We start from the raw sequence: 25,969 nt of genomic DNA, 5'->3' as shown, positions 1-25,969 counted from the left end.
AAAGGGGGAGGAGAGAGAGAGAATGGGCGCGCCAGGGCCTCCAGCCACTGCAAAGGAACTCCAGATGCATGTGCCCCCTTGTGCATCTGGCTTACGTGGGTCCTGGAGAACTGAACTGGGATCATTTGGCTTTGCAGGCAAACACTTTAACCACTAAGCCATCTATCCAGCCCCTATTTTTATTTATTTATTTGACAGAGAGAGAGAGAGAGAGAGAGAGAGAGAGAGAAAGAGGTAGAGATGGAGAGAGAAAGAGAGAGAGAAAAAATGGGTGTGCCAAGGCCTCCAGCCACTGCAAAGGAACTCCAGAAGCACGCCCCCCCTTGTGAATCTGGCTTATGTGGGTCCTGGGGAATCAAACCTGGGTCCTAAGTCTTCACAGTCAAGCACCTTAACTGCTGAGCCATCCCTCCAGCCCCTTATAGCCCTTTTTTTTTTTAAAAAAAAAAATTGGGTGTTTGATTTCTTATTTAATATTTTGGGTTCATTGGTTTTCTTGAAGTAGAGTTTCAGTCTAGTCCAAGCTGACCTGAAATTCACTATGTAGTCTCAGGGTGGCCTGGAACTCAGGGCAATCCTCCTACCTCTGCATCCTGAGTGCTGGGATTAAAGGCGTGCACCACCACGCCTGGCTGTAACCTGTATTTTTAACTAATATTCTCTCTCAGGAGTTGACTGGATAGCCAGGCTGGGGCCAGTAGTGTGACCCTCCCTCAGCTGAGGCAGTCGGTATGCACCTGCTCACACCCTGGGTGATGGAGGGCTCCCCACCTCCCCACACAACCCCTTCCAAAATCCATTGGCAGCTGTGAACCGTCCTTCCACACTAGGCTGAGGGATCGGATCTCTCAACTGCTCACTGGTTTTGATCTGGGGTTAACCACTGTAAGCCCCCAGGGGCATCAGGCATGTCACAATCATCTTTTGAGTGGGATCACTAAGGCCCCACAGGCTGGGGCCTCTAGGGTTCCCCATCATGTGTGGTGTTTGCAAACCTATAGGCATAACACGTATTCTTGCTACATCAATTACTTGGTAATTTAAAATTGTTTAGAAAGGAGTAATATTCTTGTTTGTAGTAAAATGAGTACAGGGACAGTATGGATTTGACTAGAAAATTCATCTGTCAGGGTGGAGATGTGGCTCAGCTGGTGGAGTGCTTGCCAGCATGCATGAAACTCTGGGCTTCATTCTCAGTGCCATGTAAGGCAGGCATGATTGGGCACAGCTGTGAGCTCAGCATGAGATGGAGGCAGGAGGATCAGAAGTTCAATGTTATCCTCACCTACTTAACACAGTTGAAGCCAGCCAGTGCTACAGACCCTGATCCCCTCCCCCAAAAAAAGTCACCTAGTCAAAATAAATGATTCATGGGGCTGGAGGGATGGCTTAGTGGTTAAGGCACTTGCCTGCAAAACCAAAGGATCCAGGTTCAATTCCCCAGGACACAAGTAAACCAAATGCACAAGGTGGTACATGTATCTGGAGTTCTTTTGCAGCGGCTGGAGGCCCTGGCGCACCCTCTCTCTCTCTAATAAATAAATAATATTAAAAAAATAAATACCTTGGGCTGGAGAGATAGCTTAGCAGTTAAGTGCTTGCCTGTGAAACCTAAGGACCTTGGTTTAAGGCTTGATCCCCCAGGACCCACGTAAGCCAGATGCACAAGGGGGCGTATGCGTCTGGAGTTTGCAGTGGCCGGAGGACCTGGCTTGCCCATTCTCTATCTGCCTCTTTCTCTCTCTGTCGCTCTCAAATAAATAAACAAAAATAAATAAACAAACAAAAAACCCCGTAAATATCATGCTGGGCGTGGTGGCACACACCTTTAATCCCAGCTCTCGAGAGGCAGAGGTAGGAGGATCACAGTGAGTTGGAAGCCACCCTGAGACTATGTGGTGGTTCGATTCAGGTGTCCCCCATAAACTTAGGTGTTGTGAATGCTAGGTTCCCAGCTGATGGAGATTTGGGAATTAACGCCTCCTGGAGGGAGTATATTGTTGGGGGCCGGCTTATGGGTACTAAAGCCAGTTTCCCCTTGCCAGTGTTTGGCACACTCTCCTGTTGCTGTGGTCCACCTTATGTTGGCCAGGGGGTGATGTCCACCCCCTGCTCATGCCATCGTTTTCCCCTGCCATCGTGGAGCTTCCCCTTGAGCCTATAAGCCAAAATAAATCTCTTTTTTCCAGAAGCTGCTCTTGGTTGGGCGATTTCTACCAGCAATGCAAACCGGACTACATTGTGAATTCCAGGTCAGCCTGGACCAGAGTGAAACCCTACCTCAAAAAAAAAAAAAAGATCTTACTACAACCCCAAAATTCTGGGGGAACTAGGGTGAGGGGACAGCTTTCTGTAGCTAGAAGTTCAGCTGTGGATGGTTCATCACATTCTCTTGACATTTCTTTATTGTTTTTATAAATACTTATTTGAGAGTGAGAGAATAGGTGTGTCAGGGCCTCTAGCCACTGCAAACAAACTCCAAATGCATGCGCCACCTTGTGCATCTGGCTTCATGTGGGTACCGGGCAACTAAACCTGGGTCCTTTGGCTTTGCCAGCAAGTGCCTTAACCACTGATTCATCTCTCTAGCCCCTCCTAACATTTTTATTTATTTTTTTTGTTATTTTTAGTTATTTGAGAGTGACAGAGAGAGAGAGAGAGAGAACGGGTGTGCCAGGGCCTCCGGCCACTGCAAACGAACTCCAGACGCAAGTGCCCCCTTGTGCATCTGGCTAACGTGGGTTCTGGGGAATCGACCCTGGAACTGGGGTCCTTCGGCTTCACAGGCGAGCGTTTAACCACTAAACCATCTCTCCAGCCCCTAACTTTTTTGTTGTTGTTGTTGTTTTAAGGCAGGGTCTCACTCTAGCTCAGGCTGACCTGGAATTCACCATGTAGTCTCAGGGTGGCCTTGAACTCATGGAGATCCTCCCTCCTCTGCCTCCTGAGTGCTGGGATTACAGGGGTGTGCCACCACGCCCAGCCCCTCCTAACATTCTTAAACTCTCCCCTGGACTGTCCCTGGGTTCCTGAGATAAGTAGTGGAGCCCAGGGCTGGGGAGGGGGCCGATGATCAGGCCGTCAAATAACTCCTACAAAGTAGCTGGGAGGTAGGTTGGAGCTGTGGAAGGTTCTCGGGCTTCGGCATTGTATGGACAACCGGATGGTTTCACTGACATCACAAGTGCAAGAGCCTTAATCATGTAATCATGGTGGGCATAGAAATCAGCCAGGGACTGTAAGGTGTGCCCGTGCCCCAGGATCCTCCTGAGGGCAGGAAGGGCCAGCTCACCCAGTCAAGGGTTTTGGGACCCAGGGTCTCCAAGGGCAGGAATGTATTCAAGAAACTTTTGAGAGTAGCTCTGAGCTGAATGCCAGTCAGCCTTTGATAAGGCCACCCCAGCTCATAGAAATGTCATGAGCCTGTCTGTGCTTTGAGTTGCCATCACCTTTGCGTGGGAACAAAGCGCATGCTCATGCTGAGCCCATCCGGTTGGCAGCGATGTGTGTTCTTGTTTGGTTTCAAAATAGGGACCCAGAAGGAAGAATCGTGAGATCCTTTGTGGAGGAAATGTTTGGGAGCCTGGCCAACGGCCTCCATCTGGGCTTTGGCTGAGAAGAGACGTGAACTGCAGCCACTGCCCTGTGGGTCTCTGGACGAGGCTGCAGGTGGCACGTGCTGTAGGCGAGGGTCCGGCTGAGCTGCAACTAGGCATGGCTGTTGAGTGTGGGGCGTGGGGAACCTCTGCTGACGTGCCCGTGATCTGTCTCAGTCCCCATCTCCACGCAGCAGGATGGGGATGGTTCCTACCTCTCATTGCCCAAGACTGGTGGGCAGTTTATCAGGAAGCCATCCTTATCTCCATCTGAAGGATGAGAAAACTAACCCAGTTCCACTGTCCTGCCCAAGATCACACACTTAGGCCTTCCTTCTTTCATTTGCTCCAAGTACTAAACATGTGAGAGAGACCACTACAGGCCTGGCATTGACCTTGGGGCCAGTTCCAGTGGAAGAAAAGACACAGAGTCCAGAGTGGATACAGGCCCCTCCCAGGTGGCGGCATTTGTGCTGAGCGCTGGGTGATGACAGGAACCCGAGTGGTAAGAACACAATTGCTGTTTCTCTGTCAGTGGATGGAGGCCTCCGGTCGGTACATCCCACTGCCCGCACTGGAGGGGCTCTGTCATCAGGGGTCTTTGGGAGCATGCTCTGCAGTCTGGTCTGAGGGCCGCTAGTGGGACAACCAGCAATGCATGGGAAGCCTGGTGGTGGCTGACGGGAGGGCCTCCCTTGCTGCCCGTCTGCAACACCGTGGCTCTGAGGACTAGTATCAACTGGTCTGATCCGGGCTTCAAACCCAGTTCTGGGAGGGGTGTGACAGGATGGCAAGGGCTACGGCAGGTGGGCTTCTTGGCTGGGTGGACAAGCCTCAGTGAGTAGAGAATTTCCCCAACCAAAGGCCCAGGGGAAGAAGTATAAGACTGGGAAGGGAAGGTCCAGCCCAGTATCAGCCATCTGTCTGTCAAAAGACAGCTCCTGGGGAGAAAAGCTTGGGAGCAGACTTGAGTGTGGCTATCAGGATGTTTTCCTGGTCTTGGCCCCTGGTGCCTCCTGAAGTCCTCAGATACTCACAAGTTCCCTGTCACTGGCCCACATCCTCCTCCACCAGAACAAACCCAGGGTCTGAAACAGTGTCCCCTCCAGGAGACAGGCCTATATCCCAGCCCCACAGCTGGGGCAGAGCAGACACTGGGGAGGCCACCTGTGACCTAGACTGTGGCTGACCATGTTTGCACCGGTCACTCATCAGAGAATGCTGTGTCCAGCGCCTTCCTTGGGACAGCTCTATGGGCATTCGGGGCACAGCAGTTCTCAGGAAACCCTCAGTTGTGGCTGGAGAGGCAGAGGAGGACAGATCCCGAAAGGAAACTCAGTGGCAGAGCTCTCTGCCAAGAGCCCCTGCCCAGCCCAGGGTAGGGAGCCAGGACCCTGTGACCACAAAAGACAGAGCCTGGCTTTGTTCCTAAGCAGACAAAGCCTTTCAGCCTGGGGCAGACAATCCTTAGAGGGATGAGTGAAGTCTCAGAGAGCAGGAAGAGGCATGCTAAGATACCTGACCTGAGCCCAAGACAGTCATGTGTGTGTGTGCACGCACACATGCACGTGCGCACACACACACACACACACACACACACCCCGGTCCAGACCCTGTGCTCACTTCCCCTGTGAGGACCTGGTGCAGAAGTGCCACCCTCTACAACCCAGCTACACAAGCCTGCAGGCAGGGCCCGAGCTCATGGATAAAGGTAGCAGTGTGGATGCAGTCAAGAGGCTTGGGTACATCCCAGCACTGCCACTTACCAGCCTGCTGGGGCTGGTTCTCCAACTTCCTGAGCAGAATGTCAGAAGGCAGCCATGTCCCAGGCGCACAGGCTAGGCCACAGACGACAGCACTAACAAGACGACACGTAAGACCGCCATGAGTTACTTTACTGCAGTAAGAACATAGTTCTATTTCTAGAAACCAAATAGCACCACATTCCTGGGAGAGAATGGCCTTTGTCCCTAAGCCTTTGTGAGCCAGCTGAAATGCACTCACCTGCAGGATAGGGGTGGTTTCCTGGCAGGGGCAGCTGGGCACTGCCAGAGAGATGGACTTTTCCCCCTTTCACCTTGCATCCCCAGGAAGTCCAGCCTCTCCCTGGCACTGCACAGGTGGCCACACAGTGAGCGAGCAGGGGCTCTGGAGTGCTGCTGGCCTTTGCAGACAGGAGACACACCGGGCACTGCCCGGGGGAGGACCCTGTGAAGGGGGAGCTAGGGAGGGAGTGGTAGAATCTTAGAACCACGGATACACAAAGGTCATGGTATGATCACGGGCGCCAGGAGCGATGAAGGCAGCACTTGGGCAAGGAGTGCTCCCTGGGTCTGCATCTGCATGCTCTTCTGGGCACGGGAGAGGGCATGTTGCGGGCAGCCCTGGGGCTCCGATCCCCACTGAAGGCAAAGAACGCAGGTGACCTGCTCTAACTCGGGGCACGGTGGCCCAGCCCTTCCCTTCCCTTTGTCTGTAAACATCGAGTGTATTCCTAAAGCTCCCAGCCGAGAGCGTCGTCCCGCCACAGCCACCTTCCACCTTCCGACAGGCCTCAGCCGCTCACCGGCTGAAACCAGAGCAGAGCAGCTGTCCCCACACCGCTCTGCGCTGTGGTCTCTCCAGCAGGAGCAGGAGGAACCTGGTCATCGGACTGGGGCTCTCCTACTTCTAGGCAGGGTCTAGTAAAAGCAGCGACTGCAGCCACTGGTGCACCCAGGCACACCTCGTGTGTCCCCTGGGAAAGCCGGCTCAGCAGCCCAGCCCCACCCCTGCACTTCCAGGGGAGCTCAGCTGCATCTACTTTCACAGCTAAGTTTCCTCTGGTTCGTTCTCCCCGTGCCACTCCCCTGTGGCCATCCCGGGATGCCAGTGTTTCCCTGGCCTTCCCGTATTGCCAATGACAACCAGGGAACGGGTACACACTACAGCGGGGTTTCGCTGTGGGCTGAGGGGCTCAGGCTAAAAGGCTGGAGGGGGACTACCATGCAGAGGCGAGGGGCACCTGCTGCGGCTCTTCCAAGGGGAGGCTGTGGCTTTGAGAGGGCAGAGTCTGTTGTTGGGCCTGTGGCACTTGGGAGTCCACAAGATGGCTTGCAGGCCAGCTGCAGTTTCCACGCGTGGCCCTGGCTGAGGGTCCAGTAGCCTGGCCTTCAGTCTCCTATGCAGACAAGTGAGGTAGTCTGCACTCATGCTCTCGGGACAGAGTCTGGTGCAGGCTGATGAAAGGAGCCCACTTGGTCCCACGGCATAGGCAAGGGTCAGGAAGCCTTAAACCCTGTTCTGCCTCAGTGCTGGGCCTGTCCCTATGCAAGGTCCTGCCTAGGCTGCGTCCCGAGGCCAGGCTACGGTGCCGTCATCACGCTCTGCTCGCCGTGGTCCACACTCCAGAGGCGGTAAAACTCGGCAAAGTCCACGTAGGGCTCCACGCGGCCGTCCTCACCAGGTGGGAGCGAGTGTGCGGGTCGCGAGCGGAAGAGGCCCCCATCGGAGCTGGAGCTGCTGCTCTGTGTGTGTGTGTTGGTGGACTGCAGGGTCAGGGTGGGGCTTTGGCTGCAGAAGGAGAGGGGAGGACATAAGCCTGGGACAGCTGGGTCAAGGGACCTTGGTTTCCAGCCTTGGAAGCAGGCCCCTCCCACAAAGATGACCATAAAACCCAGCTGAGCCAGATGTTCCTAGGGACAGATAAAATGGTAAATATAGTATTTTATTTTCTGAGATAAGATATTGTTATATACCCCAGACTGGCCTGGAACTCTTTTAAAATATTTATTCATTTATTAGAGAGAGAGAGAAATATTTAGAGAGAATGGGCACCCCAGGATTTCTAGCCACTGCAAATGAACTCCAGATGCATGTACTACCACCATGTGCAACTGGCTTATGTGGATTCTGGAGAATTGAACCTGGGTCTGTAGGCTTTGTAGGCAAGCGCCTTAATTGCTAAGCCATCTCTCTAGCCCATGTTTTTTTTTGGGGGGGAGGAGTCTTTGAGGTACGGTTTCATTCTAGCCCAGGCTGATCTGGAATTCACTATGCAGTCTCAGGCTGGCCTGGAACTCACAGTATCCTCCTACCTCTGCCTCCTGAGTGCTGGGATTAAAGGCTTGCGCCACCACACCCAGCTACGGCTCTCTCTTTTTGTTTTCTCCCTTTCTTATTTTTCTCTCCTTTCTTTCTTCTTTTTTCCTCCTCCCCCTTTCCTTCTTTCTTATCTTCTCCTCTCCTTTTAAAAGAGAGGAAGAAGGCACAGAGAGAGGGAAAGAAAACGGGTGCACTGGGCCCCTGACCACTGCAAATGAACTCCAGATACATGAGCCACCATGCGCATCTGGCTTACATGGGGACTGGGGACTCGAACCTTGGTCCCTAGGCTTTGCAGGCAAACGCCTTAACCACTGAGCCATCTCTCCAGTCCTCCCCCTTTTATTTTTTTATTTTATTTTATTTTATTTTATTATTTTTCCCCCTTTTATTTTTTGAGGCAGGGTCTCACATAGCTCAAGCCAGTCTCCAACTTGCTATATAGCCAAGGATGACTTGGAACTCCTGATCTTCCTACCTCTCTCCCCCATGTGCTATACTGTGATTACAAAACTGTGCCATCGCACCCAGCTTCAAGTGGATTTCTTAAAGACTGGCTGGCCATACAAGGCTGTTTAAGCTGACTGAAGTTACACAGAACACTCAGATCATGTGCTACACAGGGAAAGTTGATAAAACCTTTCTGCCTGGGACAGTCCTGCAGACAGTGCTGAGCTGTGCAGAATTTATCCTCCAACTCCCTGACCACAGGCAGGCCAGGTCCTTCTTCAAGAAGACTCCTCTCTTCCCTACTCGTCTCATTAGCTGATGGGAAGAGGTCCCTGTGTTCTCAGAGATACTGGAAACCACCTTACTTCACAGAGCTACCTGTCTGTTAGCTCACCGCCTCTGTCCGCTCCCAACAAGTGACCACCAGCTCACGCTGGCCCAGGACTATGGCTCAGGGCTGGGGAGGCGGTGGCCTGGGAAACCCAGAGTTGAGCGGGGAAAGCTGCACCATCCTATCTGGCCTGCTTTGTGGACACAGCTGTCAGCTTCCTGCAGCAGACCCGCAGGGAAGGAGAAGCCATCCTTACTGAGCCTGGGGACAGGGCACAGATGCCCATGGCCTGCCTGGCAGCCCCTTCCACCCATGGTGGTGAGAGTAGCAGCAGCAAGAAGAGGGGGAGGGAAGGAGCAAGAGTAAGGCCTCCTGGTGAGGCAAAGGAAAATAAAGACACTCCCTCCTGGCCAGCCCTTCTAACTGGCCACATCCGGCTTAGCTCCATCCTCAGAGGGGCTGGGTGCGGCATCTCTATTATTCCATCAGCCAGGACTGGAATGTGGAAACCAGATCCCCTGGGAGGGAGGAGTGGGTGTATGTTCACTGAAGTGAAAGGGTGGTGGTGGTGGTGGTGGTGGAAATCAGGCATCAGGAAGATCTGCATTGATCCTCCCCACCAACCAGCCCGCAGGCAGAGTCCTCCACCCTTACTCCTCTTTTTGACAGCCCACTTAAAAGCTGAAATGGGACATCACAGTGGGATTCAAAACGGCTCTGAGGAGCCGGCAATGTCCCCAAAGTGCAGATGCCATGGCAGGGTCCCTACATCACATGCTCCAGAGCAGGAGGCAAGAACGGGACAATCTACCCATGGAATGATTACTAGGATGTGCCCTTGAGGCAGCATCATCAGCTGCCCTGTCCCCTCTCAGGCCTCCTTACCCATGCTGCCCTCTGAACCTCCACCCCCACCCCAGGTCCAGCTTCAATGACCTGCTGGAACCAATAATGCTTCTAACTTCCTGCCTGTGTCTCAGGAGACCCCTCCCCCACGGTGGAGGTGGAGAACTGCAGAGACCAAGACCAAGGCTTCTCACTGCACACCGGAGCCCAGGGCTTGGCCCTGTGGCCATTTCTGTCCAGGCTCCTGGGCTGTCCCTAGGGAGTGAGGGGCTTACTTGGTGAGGGTGGGGGTGGCTTCATCCAGGGTAGAAGAACTGTGGGCACCGTTGACCATCTGGCCCTGGGAGGGCATGACAAGGGAGAGAGTCACACTGGTCTTGCTGGTGCTCTGGGCGCTTGAGTAGGGGACAGACACGGGGTACACTCGGCCTCCTGCAGCTGTAGGAGGGAGAACAAAGGCATGAGTTTTAGGAGGCAGAGAGGGAGAGAGGGAGGGGGCTGTTCCAGGGCAACAGGGCTGCCTGAGGGCTGAGAGGCTCCCTAAACTCAGTGTGGACCTTCACCCTTGGGGCAGCAAGCACTCCTTTCTGCAGGAGAGCCCACTGCGGCTCAAGGCAGGAACAGAATCACTGGTGAGCTGCTTCAACGAGAGGGTGACTGCCCAGACTCCCACAGACACCTTAATCCACAGGCTGAGTCTGCTTCTAGTTGAGGCTGCCCCAATGAAAATACGATCGCAATAACAACAGCCCAGAGGAACTCCAGGAACCCTGTGTTGCTTGTTTAAAAAAGAAAGAAAATGTAGCCCTAGCAGTCAGAACTGAAGGTCTAGTGCTGGGAACTCAAGCAGCAGCTCCAGGAACTAAAACGGGAAGGGCAGGTGCCCGGGAGGCAGGGGCAGGAGGAGCGCTGTGAGTTTGAGGCTAGCCTGGGACCGACTACAGGGTGAGTGCCAGGTCGGCTGGGCTAGAGAAAGAAGAATGTCTCCTTGGTCCGAGGTGGTCAGGAACAGTGCCAGGTCCCAGGGCTGACCATCTGTCCACGCGTCTGCCCTCATCTAGGTCCCTTCATGTTAGAGCTTCCTTCTTCCTGTGTTTAAGAGTTGCTAATGAGGACTACACAATTGTGTTCCTGGCCTGGCGTACATGTAATAGTCTCTTCACTAATTTTTTGTTTTGTTTTGTTTTTAACAAGGTAGGTCTCATTCTGGCCCAGGCTGGTCTGAAATTAACTATGTAGTCTCAGGATGGCCTTGAACTCACGATGATCTTCCTACCTCTGCCTCCCAAGTGCTGGGATCAAAGGTGTGCACTACCATGCCTGGCTCTATGTTTTTTATTTAAATTTAAATTTATTTTATTTCATTTACTTGGGAGAGATAGAAAAGGGTGAGAGGGCTGGAGAGATGGCTTAGCGGTTAAGCGCTTGCCTGTGAAGCCTAAGGACCCCGGTTCGAGGCTCGCTTCCCCAGGTCCCACGTTAGCCAGATGCACAAGGGGGCGCACGCGTCTGGAGTTCGTTTGCAGAGGCTGGAAGCCCTGGCGCGCCCATTCTCTCTCTCTCCCTCTGTCTGTCTTTCTCTCTGTCTCTGTTGCTCTCAAATAAATAAATAAAATATTAAAAAAAAAAAAAAAAAGGGGGAGAGAGATAGAGAGAGAGGGAATGGGCAGCCCAGGGTCTTGAGCCATTCCAGACACATGTGCCACCTTGTGCATCTGGCTTACATGGGTCCTGGAGAATCAAACTTGGGTTTTTTGGCTTTGCAGGCAAATGACTTAACCGCTAAACCATCTCTCCAGCCCGGCACTCCACTATTGATGATGATACTCATCATCTGTCACAACCCTTTGTAACTGCACACTGTATGCTCCCACATCAAGTCTTTAGGAGGTAGTCAGGGCAACTGGTACCGCCCTCATTTTATTTTACGTGTGTGTGTGTGTGTGTGTGTGTGTGTGTGTGTGTGTGTTAGTCCAGGCTGACCTGGAATTCACTATGTAGTCTCAGGGTGGCCTTGAACTCATGGTGATCCTCCTACCTCTGCCTCCCAAGTGCTGGAATTAAAGGCGTGCGCCACCATGCCTGGCTTTATATTTTCAAATATATATATATATATTTATTTGAGAGAGAAAGAGGCAAAGAGGGAGAGAATGGGCGTGCCAGGGCCTCCAGCCACTACAAACGAACTCCAGATGCATGCGCCCCCTTGTGCATCTGGCCAATGTGGGTCCTGGAGAATCAAACTGGGGTCCTTTGGCTTTGCAGGCAAATGCCTTAACTGCTAAGCCATCTCTCCAGCCCCTATGTCTTTTATTTTTAAATATGTTTTTAATATATTTCCACCCTCATTTTATAGATAAAAGGAATAAAAACAGGCTCAGAGCCCAGAGAGGCTATGAGAAGACAGCCTGAGTCCGAACCACTCAAGGCCCGTGCACAGGCTCCCGTGCGTTCCAGGCAGTGAGTTCATTGTGAGGGCGGCTCGTACTAGCTCTAGCACAGGGCTCCCTCTCAACGGCTCCTGTCTGCCCTGCACACATACCTGGGGCAGGGGTTGGCGTGGACTGGCTCATCTCACCCAGTGGGTAGCCAAAGTTCCTCACCAGCAGGGTCATGTCCTCATGCCGTGGGCAGAACTTGGCACGCTCACCACCACTGGCAAAGGTGTCACCATGGATGCGCTTCACACGGTCCACCACAGCCTGAGCCACTGCATCTAGGGAGGTCTGCTTGGCAAACTCCGTGTCAATCATTGCAGCGATCTCCTGGGGACAGGAGACAAGAAAGGTGAGGAATGAGGGGTAGCCGGGGTGGGAACCTAATTTCAGAGACTTGGGCATCCACTGGCCCAGCAGGTGAAGGAAGCCCTTGCCAGTCAAGCTTACAATCTGAGCTTTTTAAGTCCTCAGGATAATCCTGGAAGGTTATGATTAAAAATGTGTGGGACCCCGTGATCGCTCTGTGGGTTTCCATACCTCTAAATGAAGAGCAGCCAACTCAGTGGGTTACTACAAGGTTACCACGTCAGCATTCTGGCCAGAGAGAGACAGTGTCAAGGGTGTGATGAGGCCTCCTTTCCAGGAACAAACAAAACACTGATATCTATGATATGCCAGGCATTGTCAGGAACTGAAGATACACAATGAAGACAGCGTCGTTGCTTTCATATAAGTCCCCTCTCTAGTGTGTTCTAGAACCTAATAGATGCTACTGGATACTTTTATACAAGATTTAAAAAAAAAAAAAGAAAACCATGTTGAAAAGATCAAAGGCAGAGCCAGGTATGGTGGCACATGCTTATAATCCCAGAATTTGAGACACAGAGGCAAGGGGATTGTTGCAAGTTCAAGATCAGCCTGGTCTACATAGCAAGTTCCAGGCCAGCCAGTACTGCAAAATGAGACTTTGTCTTAAAAACTCAACAAAACAAAACTATCAAAAGGGCCATGCGTGGTGGCACACGCCTTTAATCCCAGTACTCGGGAGGCAGAGGTAGGAGGATTGCCATGAGTTCGAGGTCACCTGGAGATTCCTTAGTGAATTCCAGATCAGCTTGGGCTACAGTGAGACCCTACTTCAAAAAAAAACAAAACAAAACAAAAAAAAAACCCCACAAACTATCCAAAGCACAGCCTGGCATAGTGGCACACGTACTTGGGAGGCAGAGGTAGGAGTTTCAGGCCACCCTGAGATTACATAGTGAATTTCAGGTCAGCCTGGGCTACAGTGAGACCCAACCTCAAAAAACAAACAAACAAAAAGTGATTTGGATCTGGGGATATGGGCTGAACTCTAGTCCCATCACCTCAGGTAGGACTCTGTGCCCCATGTTACTTATGTGGATGTAAGCCACTGGCACCTCTATGCCACAGGTTGTTAGGATGCATAAGATAAAATGGATGACAAACCTTGGACATAGAGATCAGGATGCTAGCTCCACACTTCAAACTTGTAGTTAAAAAGAAAGAAGCAGGGCTGGTGAAAAGGCTTAGTGGTTAAGGTGTTTGCCTGCAAGGCCCCAGTTCAATTCCGCAGGACCCATGTAAGCCAAATGCACAAGGGGGCGCATGTGTCTGGAGTTTGTTTGCAGTAGCTGAAGGCCCTGGTACACCAATTCTCTCTTTCTATCTGCCTCTCTCTCTCAAATAAATAAATAAAATATTTTTTAAAAAAGAAGAGGAAGGAAGTGGGACTGGAGAGATGGCTTAGCAGTTAAGGCACTTGCCTGCAAACCCAAAGGACCTAGGTTCGATTCCCCAGGATCTACATAAACCAGATACACAAGATGGCGCATGTGTCTGGAGTTCGTTTGCAGTGGCTGTATGCCCTGGCGCGCCCATTCTCTCTCTCTTGCTCTCCTCTTTCCCTGTCTGACTGTCTCTCTCAAATAGCTAAGAAGGAAGCAGAGCTGGGCATCATGGCACACACCTATATATAATCCCAGGTAGAGGCAGGAGGAAGGCAACAAGCAAGAGCCCATTAACAAAGGGGGGCTGAGGAGATGGTTCAGTGGCTAAAGGCACTTCCTCGCGAAGCTTGCCAGCCCACGTTCAGTCCTCAGCCACCCATGTGAAACTAGAAGGACATTTGTCAGGAGTGGCAAGGGCCTAGAACATGGTACGCACACACATGTACATAAGTAACTTTTTAAAAATGAGAGAGAGACCCTCCAGACATAAAATGACCTGGATATCCATGACCTCATAGTGCCTGACACTACCTACACAAGACCATCATAAGAGGAGGAAAAGACCATGACGTCAAAATAAGAGACTGATTGAGATAGGGAGGGTATTACCAGGGTATACTTTTTATAATCATGGAAAATGTTAATCAAAATTGAGAAAAACATTTAAAAAATTAAAAAAAAAAACATTAAAAAAAGTGAAGACACCAGAATTAGAAAAGAAAAAAAAAATGTGAGAGAGAGAGAAGGAGAGAGAGAATTGGCATGCCAGGGCCTTAGCCACTGAAATGGAACTCCAGACACTTGCATCATCTTGTGGGCATGCAACCACCTTGTGCATCTGGCTTATCTGGGTTCTAGGGAGTCAAACCTGAATCCTTAGGCTTCACAGGTAAGCACACTTTAACCACTAAACCATCTCTCCAACCCAAGTAACTGTTTTTTCCAAAAAAAAATCTTAGCCAAAGAGAAACAAACTTGAACTTACCCACCCAGCAACCCAAGGTCAGATACAGGCAACTGCCCTTCGCAATAGCCAGGTGTTTTGGTGCAGGCCTGCAATCCCAGCTACTCAGGAAGTTGAGGCGAGAGGTTCCCAACTTTGAAGCCTGCCTGGACTACATAGCAAGTTCAAGCCTAGCTTGGATAACATAATGAGATCTTTCCTCAGAAATAAAAGTAAAAAGTGACTGCAGAGCCGAGGGTGATGGCACACTGCTTAAATCCCAGCACTTGGGAGGCAGAAGTAGGAAGAACACTGAGTTCAAGGCCAGCCTGAGACTACAGTATGGTTGCCTAATATGTACAATGAGCTGAGTTCAATCCCCAGCACCCCTCAGTAACAAAAAGAATCTTATATTGTGACTACCTGGAAGTCACACTTTGGTGACAACTGTCACGTATGTTCTAAGGTGCAAGAGAAATAAGCAGCTCCCACAAGCTGAGGACTTGTGTCCTTACCCTCAACCTTACAGCAGCTCTTCAAAGGGAAAATCTGCCACTCCCAGGGAAAAGCAAGACTGGCCCTACAGTACTCTGCGAAGCAGGCTGCAGCCCTACCTGGCTCTCCCTTGGTCCAGCTACCTCTCAGTGGCCCAGACAGTACTGTGCAGGGAGACATTCTCTCACCTCCCCCTCTTGGCTTCAGGTCCCGTGTGGGCCTGGGCACTGACAATGCTACACACCCAGAGTGAGCACAGCTTTGGGAGGAAGAGTGGCTCTGATCTCTTCATTCCCCAGCTTTGAACTTGGAGATGTCTGATGACAGCATCTGGGAACCAGAGCACCTAGCCACTAGCATATCACCTGTGGACTGGCCTTTTATGCTCTGAAGCCACTGTTTTCTGCTCCCCAGCTCACCTGGTTGGCCTGCCCAGGCCCGTGGGCTGCCTCCAGAGCCTTGTACAATCCCTCGGACATCAGTACCAGGAAGCCCGTCACACCATCCAGAGGCTGTGCACCATGGATTTCTGGCTCTGCGATGATGGGTTTGGACTTGGCAGCACTATGGGAGAGTGGAGGGAGGTCTTGGTTTAGAAAGGGCCCTGAGTGGGCACTGCCTCAGCGGAGGAGGAGGAGAAGCTACACCCAGAATGTAAAACAACATACAACTTGATATGAGGAAAAGAAACAGGAAACAAGAGCCGGCATGGTGGCGCACACCTTTACTCCCACCACTCTTGGAAGGCAGAGGTAGGAAGATCTCCATGAGTTTGAGGCCATCCTGACACTACATAGTGAATTACAGGTCAGCCTGGGCTAGAGTGAAACCCTACCTCAAAAATAAATAAATAAGTAAAAAATGTCTTTAAAAGATATATTTTTAAAAATTTATTTATTTATCAACATTTATTTTCAAGCAGAGAGAGGCAGAGAGAATGAGTAAGCCAAGACCTCCAGGAGCTGCAAATGAACTCCAGATGTATGTGCCACTTTGTGCACCTGGTTTACTTGGGTACTGGGGAACTGAACCTGGGTCTTTAGGATTTTCATGCAAAGTGTCTAAACTGCTGAGCCATCTCTGCAAACCTTTTTTTAATATTTGAAAGAGATACAGAGGCAGAAAGAGGCAGACAAAGAAAGAGTGAGCATGGGTATGCCAGGACCTCCTGCCACTGCAAAGGAACTTCAGATGCATGCACCATTTTGTGCATCTGGCTTTACGTGGGTACTGGGGAATGGAACTCAGTCTGCCAGGCTTTCTTTCTTTCTTTCTTTATTTATTTATTTAAGAGAGAGAACTAGGCAGAGTGAGAGAGAGACAGAGAAACAGAGAGAAGAGAATGGGTGCACCAGGGTTTCCAGCCACTGCAAACGAACTCCAGATGCATGTGCCCCCTTGTGTATCTGGCTTACACAGGTCCTGGGGAATGGAACTGAGGTCCTTTGGTTTTGCAGGCAAGCACCTTAACCGCTAAGCCATCTCTCCAGCCCTGTCAGGTTTTGATATCAAGTTCCTTTGCTGAGCCGCCTCTCTAGCACCCCCTCAAAAATATCTTTTTTAAAAAAAACATATTGTATTATTTGAGAGAGAATGAATGGGTGCACCAAGGCATCCAGCCACTGCTGAAGAACTCCAGACGCAAGCGCCCCCTTGTGCATCTGGCTTACGTGGGTACTGGGGAATCAAACTGGGATCCTTTGGCTTTGCAGGCAAATACCTTAACCGCCAAGCCATCTCTCCAGCCCCCCAAAAGATATCTTTTAAAACCCCATTCCTCAGGTGGCATGTGCCTATAATCTAATCCCAGTAATTGGGAGGCTATAACAAGAGAATCATGACTTCAAGACTAGTCTGAACTACCTAGAGAACCTGCTTCAAAAAATAAAAATAGCAGGGCATGACAGTATATGCCTTTAATCCTGGCACTTGAGAGGCAGAGGTAGATTGATCTCTGTGATTTCATGGCTAACCTGGTTAACCTACAGAGTGAGCTCCAGGTCAGCCTAGACTAGAGTAAGACCCTACCTTGAAAAAAATAAGTAAAGCCCATCCTTTTACTACTACTGGGGCTCTTCCAAAACAGGTGCCCATGCCAACTAAGATCCCAAATACAGAAACAAAAAAACTGGGCTGGAGAAATGGCTTAGTGGTTAAGGCACTTGCCTGCAAAGCAAAGGATCCAGGTTTGATTCCCCAGGATGCATATAAGCGGGGTGCACAAGGTGGCACATGCATGTGGAGTTCATCTGCAGTAGCTAAAAGCCCTGGCATGCCCATTTTCATTCTCTCTATCTGTTGGCCTCTTTCTCTATTTATCTCAAACACATAAATTTTTAAAAAAAGAATTAAAAAAATCCCAAATACATTAACTTTATGGGGACCACAGCTGCTGTGCATCAGTCATTAAATGTCACAAAACGATAGCATGTGTATGTGCACACAAGGATATTCTTGACAAAATACTAGAAGAGCCAGACATCATGGAACCTTTACTCCCAGAACTCCAGAGGCTGAGGAAGGAAGATTGCTGTGAGTTCAAGGCCAGCCTGAGAATACATAGTGAATTCCAGGTCAATCTGGATGACAGCAAGACCCTACCTCAAAAAACAAACAAACAAACAAAAACAAAAAACTAGAAGAGTTGGAGGCTGGGCATGGTGGCGCACGCCTTTAATCCCAGCACTTGGGAGGCAGAGGTAGGAGGATCGCTGAGAGTTCGGGGCCACCCTGAGACTACAGAGTGAATTCCGGGTCAGCCTGAGCCAGAGTGAAACCTACCTCGAAAAACAAAAACAAAAACAAAAACAAACAAAGAAAACTAGAAGAGTTGGGCTGGAGAGGTGGCTTAGCAGTTAAGGAGCTTGCCTGCAAGCCTAAGGATCCAGGTTCGATTCTCCAGGTCCCACATAAGCCAGATAAACAAAGTAGCGCATGCATCTGGGGTTCGTTTGCAGTGGCTGACTAAAAGAACTAGAAGCGTGAAGTCTGGAAACATCCAGAGTGTTAGGCAGCCGGGGCTGCTCAGGTGGATGTTGACGTCCTGGAACTGGGTGGCCACTGCCACAGCTCAAGCAGAAGAGAGGGACAGACGTGTCTGAGGAAAACGAGACGGCTCATGGCCTTCGCTCTGAGCACATCATGCTGCACACCGAGGACGACGGTCCTGTGTCAATCAAACGTCGATGCGGTGGTTCAGAGAGAAAAGCCAGGGCAGAACATGAGGGAGGTCTGAGGGGCTGTAGAGGGGCCGCTTGCACACTTGCACACACACACACACACACACACACACACACACACACACACGGGCAAAGACATGTGGGAGCAGGATACACAGAAACTCGCGGCCTCTGGAGGACGTGCACTGGGTGGATAGAGACTCACCTTCGCTGTACCCGGGGCCCTGTTTGCAATGCTTTAAGCCACAGACCTTTGCAACAAAGCAAACAGCCCCAGGAATTAGGGACAAAGTTTGCAAACCTGACTGCCTGCACCCTGGGAGGGTAAGGAACCAAGCAGGAGGCCTGGCCCCCACCCAGGGTTCTTTGCTAAGACCTCTGCAGCTCTGGCTGTGACATAAATGCCGTGACTGGCACTGCAGAAGGGTGCACACGCAGCTCCCCAGCCAGCGCTTCCCGCCCAGGTGAGCCACCGGCTGAGGACACGCGCTCCGAGTCTCGGCTACCTGGGCCCGTCATCAGTCCTACCAGTGGTCAGGCCAACGCATGTCGCCATGCTTCAGTTTCCTCTTAAGAACATGCTTCTGGGGTGGTGACAAGACCCACCTTAGAGGACCCGAATGAACAAAGGCCAAGTACATAAAGTCATCACGCAGGTACAACAAAGGCCATAAGCACTTAAGTGATACCCAGAGGGCAAGGGTCCTCAAAGGGAAATGGACGATTCATCTCACACCTCTACCTGGCTCAAGTTTGTTCTTGCCTGTCCCCACCCATGCTGGAACTTCATGCTTTTTGGCTTCTCTTGTCACCTGTGGTGCTGTTGCTGCCTTGACTTTGGCCCAGCTGCCCTCCACCCAGCTTAGCAGACCCAACTCCTGGGCTGCAGGCCAAGCCCTGGCCCACACTCAACTCTGGAAGGCAGAGAGCATCTCCTTCGGCCCTGTACTTTTTCGGCTGCACCCCTGCTGTGGCAGCCTGGAATCAGCTCCTGCTTTAGACCTTCTGGCCTTCCAAACAACTGGGGGCTGCTGGGATGGCCACCTACCTGAGCAGGTCAATATCAGTGTAGCCGTATTTGACCTTGTAATCTCCAATGCGCCTGGTGCTCTCCTGCCCACAGATGATGCCCACCTGCTTGATCTTTCCTGCATCCAAACCTACCGGAAGAAGAACAATGCAACAGTCCTACTCCTGTTTATGATCAGCCAAAGTGAAGCGGTAGGGTAGTACAGTGGTGGAGCACATGCCTAGTATGTGTAAGGTCCTCAAAAAATGCACACACACACACACACACACACACAGGGGATGAAGGGGACAGAGCGCCCACACAACCCAAAACTAAGGCTGCACTAAACAGAAAATGAACGTGACACTAGAGGACCAGTGATCAGCTAATCAGAGCCTCCAGTCCCCAATCCACCGATCCAATGGAACATTCCTCACTCAGTCCATTCTGGTTTGAATGCAAAATGTTCCCCACAGGCTCGTGGGTCTGAACAGTTGGTGCCCCAGTTGGTAGTACTGTTTTTGGAGGTCATGGACTTTTTGTGTCGTGGGGTCTAGCTGGCAGAAGTAGGACCTTAAGGGAGGATGCTGAGGGTACCATCTGGCTTCTGGCCCCTTCTTTGCTCCAACCTGCATCACAGATGGAGCCCCAGCAGTGAGACCTCTCCCGCCATGATGAACTGTATTTCCTTTAACTGTAAACCAAAAGAAACCTTTCTTTTCTTATGTTCCTTCTGTCAGGTAATTGGTTACAGAGATGAGAAAAGTAACTAATACAGGTGTCTCCCTCCAGGCTCTACAGCCCCATCCAGAAGAGTCCATCTGCCTCAGCCCAAGAGCCCACAGAGCCGCAAGCTGCCTTCTGTCTCCATGTCTTCAGGAGCTCACCAGGAGGGAGAGAGAAAGGGAGGGAGAGATAGCACAGCCATGAAGACAATGGACTGACAAGACCCGAGTACCTACTACGTGCCAGGCATTCTCAGAAGCATTTGAAACTCTTTTTTTTGTTTTGTTTTGTTTTTCTTTTTCAAGGAATTCACTATGGAGTCTCAGGGTGGCCTCGAACTCACGGCGATCCTCCTACCTCTGCCTCCCAAATGCTGGGATTAAAGGCGTGCGCCACCACGCCTGGCCATTTGAAACTCTTAATCTCACAATTCTCTGAGACAAGTGTTTTTACTGTCCCCACCACACAAGAGGAAATGGAGGCACAGAATGAACGAGTACATTCCCAAGTAGCCAGTGGCAGAGCTGGGAGCCCGCCCCAAGTCCAGCCCTTCCAGTGGTCACCTTTCTCTCCTCTCCCATAACCAAACGAGGACAAGTGGAGGAGGGGGAACAGGGACAGACGAGAGGTTGTGCTCCTGGCCCAGTGTCCCCTACGCACCGAGCTGTGAAAGGCGGAAGAGCTCATCCTCGTTCTCCGTGGTGTGGTCCATGGTCAGCTGGGTCACCTGCAACCCATCCACTGTAGCTTTGCACAGAAGTGCCCGGTTTGTACCTACAGCACAATTTGAACAGCTGAGAGAAGACGAAGCAGAGGAAGGAATGAGATCCACTGACGTGACAGGGAAGGAAGGCTAGTGCCTCGAGTACAAAAGGGGCTCAGCCCATGGGGGAGTGTCACCAGCCAGGGACAGAAGGGAATCTGGCTATATGATTATAGCATAATCACAGGATTATGAGTTCAATGGAGACTTTTCCCTAGGGATCCATACTGAAGGCTTTACAGATTATCACATCACATCTGGGGTTTGGTTCAAAATAATTTGGGGATAAGGGACTGTAGATGAAACAAAACTGACCACAAAGTGGCAAACAGAGCCAGGATAGCTGTTTAATAGTTTCAAAATTGTTTCCTAAGGAAATCAATCTCTCAATCCCTCCCTCCCTCCCTCCCTCTCTCTCTCTCTCTCTCTCTCTCCCTCTCTCTTTGGTTTTTCAAGGTAGGGTCTTGCTCTAGCCAGGCTGACCTGGAATTCACTATGTAGTCTCAGGGTGGCCTTGAACTCATGGCAATCCTCTCCTACCTCTGCCTCCCAAGTGCTGGGATTAAAAATGTGCAGAATGCCTGGCTTTTTTTTTTTTTCCAATTTTATTTTCGAGCAAGATGAGAGGGGAGAGAATTGGCGCATGAGGGCATCAGTCACTGTAATTCAACTCCAAACACTTATACCACCTAGTGGGCATGTGCAACCTTGTGTTTGCCTCATCTTTATGTGTCTGGCTAATGTGGGATCTGGAGAGTTGAATATGGGTCCTTAGGCTTCGCAGGCAAGCACCTTACCACTAAGCCACCTCTCCAGCCCAGAAATCTTTTTTTAATTAATTAATTTATTTATCTTCTCCCTAAATAAATCTTAAGGAAGGAGGGAAAGGTGCCATGAGCGTCTCTCTTCTGAGTCTTTACAGTACCATGCACAGCATCCTCAGGTACCCAGGTGGCCCTTCCTTTGCCTTCAAATCCAAATGTTCCTCTTACTCAGCTTTCCCTGTATGAGGGAATGCACAGTGACCTTTGCATCAGATAATCTCTTCAAAAGAAGCCACCAAGGCCCCTTGGAAATGGGGTGCCACTGGCCCAAGGACGTAGTCAGTAAGGGCAAAATTAGACCAAAAGCCAGGATGTGTGCTCTTACCCCATCTGCTCTTCCAGCTAGAGCTGACACATATGGTAGAGTGGAGGAGCTGTGCCCAACTGCCTAAAGACGCCCTGGATCATTATAACGTGTGCATGTCCCGAAAGCAGATTGCTAGAGAACACCTGGGGCAGAAGGCCAACCTCCCCCCACCAGCCCAGGGTGGCAGCTGGCTCACCAACGTTGGCGACATAGAGCTTATTGTTGAGAAGGACTGCCACAACGGCCATGGCACCTCCCGAGATCTCCCTCTCCAGTGTCTTGAGTCTCTCAAGGATCTTCTGATACTGAGGCGGCAGCTGGTGCTGGGGGACACCCTGCAAGCCATCATCAAAGGGGTCAGGGCTGGACAGGCCAGTATGTGAGAACCCCCAGTGTAGACAGATAGCCAAGACAAGCCAGAAGCCTGTGTAGTACCCCAGCAAGGCCAGGGATGAGTCAGGAACAGCCTGAAGACACTCCTGGACCGTCAGGATGTGGGACTTGCCCACAGACAGCCAGGGGCCCTCTTAAGGGCACAAACCACTGCCACTACAGCCTCCTCATCAGGAGCTGCTCCATGACTCCTGCTGTGGTCTCTGCTGTGCCCATGGCTGCTGGGTGGCACAGTGGATGATTCCTGGCTGCCAGAAGAGTTGGGCCTTGAGTTCTCCAGTGCACATGGGAGATTACCTCAGGCAACTGGGACTGGAGGCTCGCCTTCTCAGCCAAGGCATCATCGATGGACTCCAGAAAGCTCCTCTCCACCACATCGAAGGCCTGGAGGGACACAGGGCGAGGCAAGGGCTGGCTCAAATACCACCGTCACCTCTTGCTAAGATGTCCCTATGGAAAGCAACAGATCCACAGCATTCACAGCAGGTACCATATGATCAGAGTGCCACACCCATCAGCTGTTTCACATGCAAAGCTTCCTGCCTATCGGACAGAGACCTGCAGCTGTGCGGCAGAATGCTACTCAGGACACAGGAGCAAGAGCCCACATTTGTGGTCAGAGCAGTGGATGTGACCTCTATCTAGCCCTGCTCTCTTGGGCTCCTCAGCCAGACTAAGGTCATGTGAAGAGAAGGAATCCACCTGCAGCACAGCAGAGGCTCAGAGGATGGCTTGATCAATGGCAGCTTGTCAGGGTATGACCACCTATTTTGGGGTAACTTTCCAAGACCTGCTAGACACTGGTATTGCTTCCCCTAGGGGGTAGACTCTGCTGTTAAGCACTGGTATAGGAACCTTGAGACCACAGAGAACAGAAAAGGGCTGGGTTCCTTTGCTTGAAGACCAGAAAGCCTCCAAGGGACCTCAAGACGTGTTTGGGAATGAGGTGCCAGACAGGAAATCCAAGCATACTGGCAAGCAGAAAGACAGCTCTGGCCAACAAGGGCAGAGGGGGAGTAGGGGCCTCAAGGTCCTTCCAGAATACCCATTGATGGACGTCATGAGCCCTAGAGGCTGAGCGCCTGACCACTTCTCAAGAAAGGAGTCAAAGCCAGGCGTGGTGGCGCACACCTTTAATCCCAGGACTCGGGAGGCAGAGGTAGGAGGATCGCTGTGAGTTCAAGGCCACCCTGAGACTACATAGTGAATTCCAGGTCAGCCTAGGCTAGCGTGAGACCCTACCTTGAAAAACAAAACAAAAAAAACAACAAAAAAAAAAAAAAAAAAAAGAAAGGAGTCAATGTCAAGGACCTTGTTCCCACTAGGTCTCAATTCTCCATTCCCAGTAGTTCTCGGTCCGCTGCTCTGGGCCTCCTGGAATGGGGGAGTCTATATTCACAGTTACAGGGACAGAAGGTGCCTGAGTAGCAGGCCGCCAGTGGCCTTACCTGCAGCAACACACGCCGCACGTCGGCCTCGGTGTGCTCAGCGTTGAGCTGGCCCAGCAGGAGCTCTGCAGACAACCTCTGGGCCACAAAGTTGGTCACCCGATTGCCATCGTAGCCATTGAAGACCCCGTACAGGAAGCAGTTGTTCTCACTTCTGGCAGAGGGAAGGCAGGAAGAGGCCTGAGACCAAGACTTGCAGGTGACGGGGGAAAAGGAAAAGAACTTGGGAGGGACTCAAGGCAGAAAGGGCTTCAGAGACTCATCTGCCTGCCTACCACCTTGTCAATCATTTCACTGTGGCTAAGGCCTCCTCAACTGAAATAGATGTGTAAGGGACTGTGCCAGTGGTCACCTCTTAATGGACCCAACTTCAAATGCTAAGATAATGCCTTTGTCTTGCTTGCAAACTGACTTGCTCTGTTCAAAGCAGCAACGCTTGCACACATACCTGAACTTGAGCCAGTTGTCCTCTGGAGGGTGGCACTCGGTGCCCTTGCCGTCAGCAGAGTAGCTTCGGTTAGACGCTGAGCCAACCCCAGAGAGGTGGCAGAGTGGCAGATCATCCGTCCAGCTTGGCTGCTGCTCCTGAGGAAGGATACCAGGAAACTGTGAAGTGCCACCTTCTCCCCCAGGGCAGACCCCACCTCACCTGCTTCTCTAACAGAGGAAGCAGGCCTACTGGCCCATAGAGATAGTTCCATGTGTTTCTAGAAAACAACGATGCCTGTATGAAGTGACACCTACAATAGAAGAGTTTCCTGTCCACAAACTGGTTCCTCAGGAAACCCAAAAGAGCCTCCAGCATTCCCAAATGGGAGGCTCAGCAATGGTTCCCAGCAGGGAGCGCACTATGAAACACCCAGGAAACACAGACACATCAAACTCCCATATGGAAAATCACGGGCCCCACCACTCCCCACAAGGCTGGGACTGCACAGTACAAGGAACCCTCGGGCATTGGTTTCAAGTGCAGAGTGGAAGCCCGCCCACCGAATGACCTGAGCACAGCGTGGGATGTCTGCATATAAGCAGCCCACTGAGTGAAACTCACAGGAAGGCGGCTAGGGCGAGGACCTGACTTTGAAGAACTCCAACTTGAGGCCTGTCTTGGTCACTCTCCCCAGCATGTGGGCCTCCGCTTGTGTCCCCTCTCATTTCCCCCTGCACCTATTCTTACAGCCTATAACCCTGCATGTACCCTGCTTTCTCCCTCTACATGGAGTCCCCTCTGCCTAGCAACTGTGTCCCCTGGAAAGCTCCAGTTGGGAGGTGACCGCCTTATGTACCCATATGGTTCTCTCTCCTACCTGCCTCTAGTTGACTCTCGGTATATCCCATGAATCTCCAACCAGGCTGCTCTGCAGGATCATGGGAGAACTTTCACAGCCACACAAACATGCACACACACCCCAAGTCCAGGTCCTAGGCCAAATAATTCAACTCAGAATTTTGCAGATCTCCTTGGGGTGGTCTCTAAACATCTGCACTTTCCTTTCTTTTCCCTAGGATGTACAATATATTCATGACCATAAAGAAAGAGGCAGGAGGCAGCACTGTGGGCCCATTTCTTATCTGGGGGTATTTGACTCTATAGCCACTTCTCAGCCATCATGTCTTCAAACTCATCTTCATTAAACTCAGTCAAGCCTCACTTGTTTGAGAGGTGGATCTTCTGGTGGCCTCAATCACGTCCCTTACTTTGCAATGTGGCATGGATGGACATGAGGACCTGGCCAAAGTAAAACTAGCCAGTGTGCCCCAGACTTCCCAAAGGCACCCTGAATACTTGTCTGGAGCTTAGAATGAAAAGCATGAAGTCAGACATGAATACCCACGGGAAAGCTGTCTTAGGGTCCCCAGGCAACCCAACACCAGCAGCAGGCTGTGTGCCCTACCAAGGAGGCCACTGTTGCCAGCTACTGCACACTGGGCCGCCTTGAGAAAAGGAGCTTGGTCAGTGTGGCTGACTGCAGGCATCTGTGCATGCCTAAACCCAGAAGGGCCCTGAGATTGGCCCAGGTGCAACCCCAACCTCTGTGAAAGTCTACCTCATCTGAGCTCCACACCTTGTTCACAAAGACTCCCTGGGCCACAGCACCAAGCAGCAGCAAACTACACTAGCTGGGAAGATCAAAGTTCAATTTCAAAGAGAATAATTAAAATGCATATTGAAAGCTTCACTGGAATATTAAACAAACATGACCACAGGGCCCTGCTTCTTACAAGCTACTAGCCTTCAAGCCAGAATGTGAAAAGCCGCAACAGTCAGGGATGTAAAAAGCCTATGGCTAGCCGGGCGTGGTGGCACACACCTTTAATCCCAGCACTCGGGGGGTAGAGGTAGGAGAGGCCACCCTGAGACTACATAGTGAATTCCAGGTCAGCCT

The 25,969-nt window shown here is 51.2% G+C and overlaps 1 protein-coding gene and 1 non-coding gene across 2 annotated transcripts in view; both read right to left on the bottom strand.

The window, feature by feature from the left end:
• Positions 1–5,470: 5,470 nt before the first annotated feature.
• The window catches only part of Tab1 (TGF-beta activated kinase 1 (MAP3K7) binding protein 1), a 35,795-nt gene continuing 15,296 nt past the window's right edge, over positions 5,471–25,969 (bottom strand). The window contains exons 2-11 of the mRNA XM_004650327.2: positions 24,031–24,167; positions 23,583–23,736; positions 22,432–22,518; positions 21,938–22,076; positions 20,508–20,621; positions 19,161–19,272; positions 15,353–15,497; positions 11,849–12,071; positions 9,582–9,744; positions 5,471–7,148 (exon numbers count right to left, since the gene is read on the bottom strand). Of these exons, the coding sequence (XP_004650384.1) occupies positions 6,941–7,148; positions 9,582–9,744; positions 11,849–12,071; positions 15,353–15,497; positions 19,161–19,272; positions 20,508–20,621; positions 21,938–22,076; positions 22,432–22,518; positions 23,583–23,736; positions 24,031–24,167 (1,482 nt within the window). The 3' untranslated portion in view covers positions 5,471–6,940. The remainder of the gene's footprint in view (positions 7,149–9,581; positions 9,745–11,848; positions 12,072–15,352; positions 15,498–19,160; positions 19,273–20,507; positions 20,622–21,937; positions 22,077–22,431; positions 22,519–23,582; positions 23,737–24,030; positions 24,168–25,969) is intronic.
• Positions 25,423–25,555, bottom strand: LOC123461919. The gene has a single exon (XR_006637964.1). It is a non-coding gene; the product is annotated as a small nucleolar RNA SNORA70 (small nucleolar RNA).

Source organism: Jaculus jaculus, chromosome 6, assembly GCF_020740685.1.
Source record: "Jaculus jaculus isolate mJacJac1 chromosome 6, mJacJac1.mat.Y.cur, whole genome shotgun sequence".
Lineage (NCBI taxonomy): Eukaryota > Metazoa > Chordata > Mammalia > Rodentia > Dipodidae > Jaculus > Jaculus jaculus.
The sequence above is the reverse complement of the archived record's forward strand: the minus strand, read 5'-3'. Positions and strand labels throughout refer to the sequence as shown.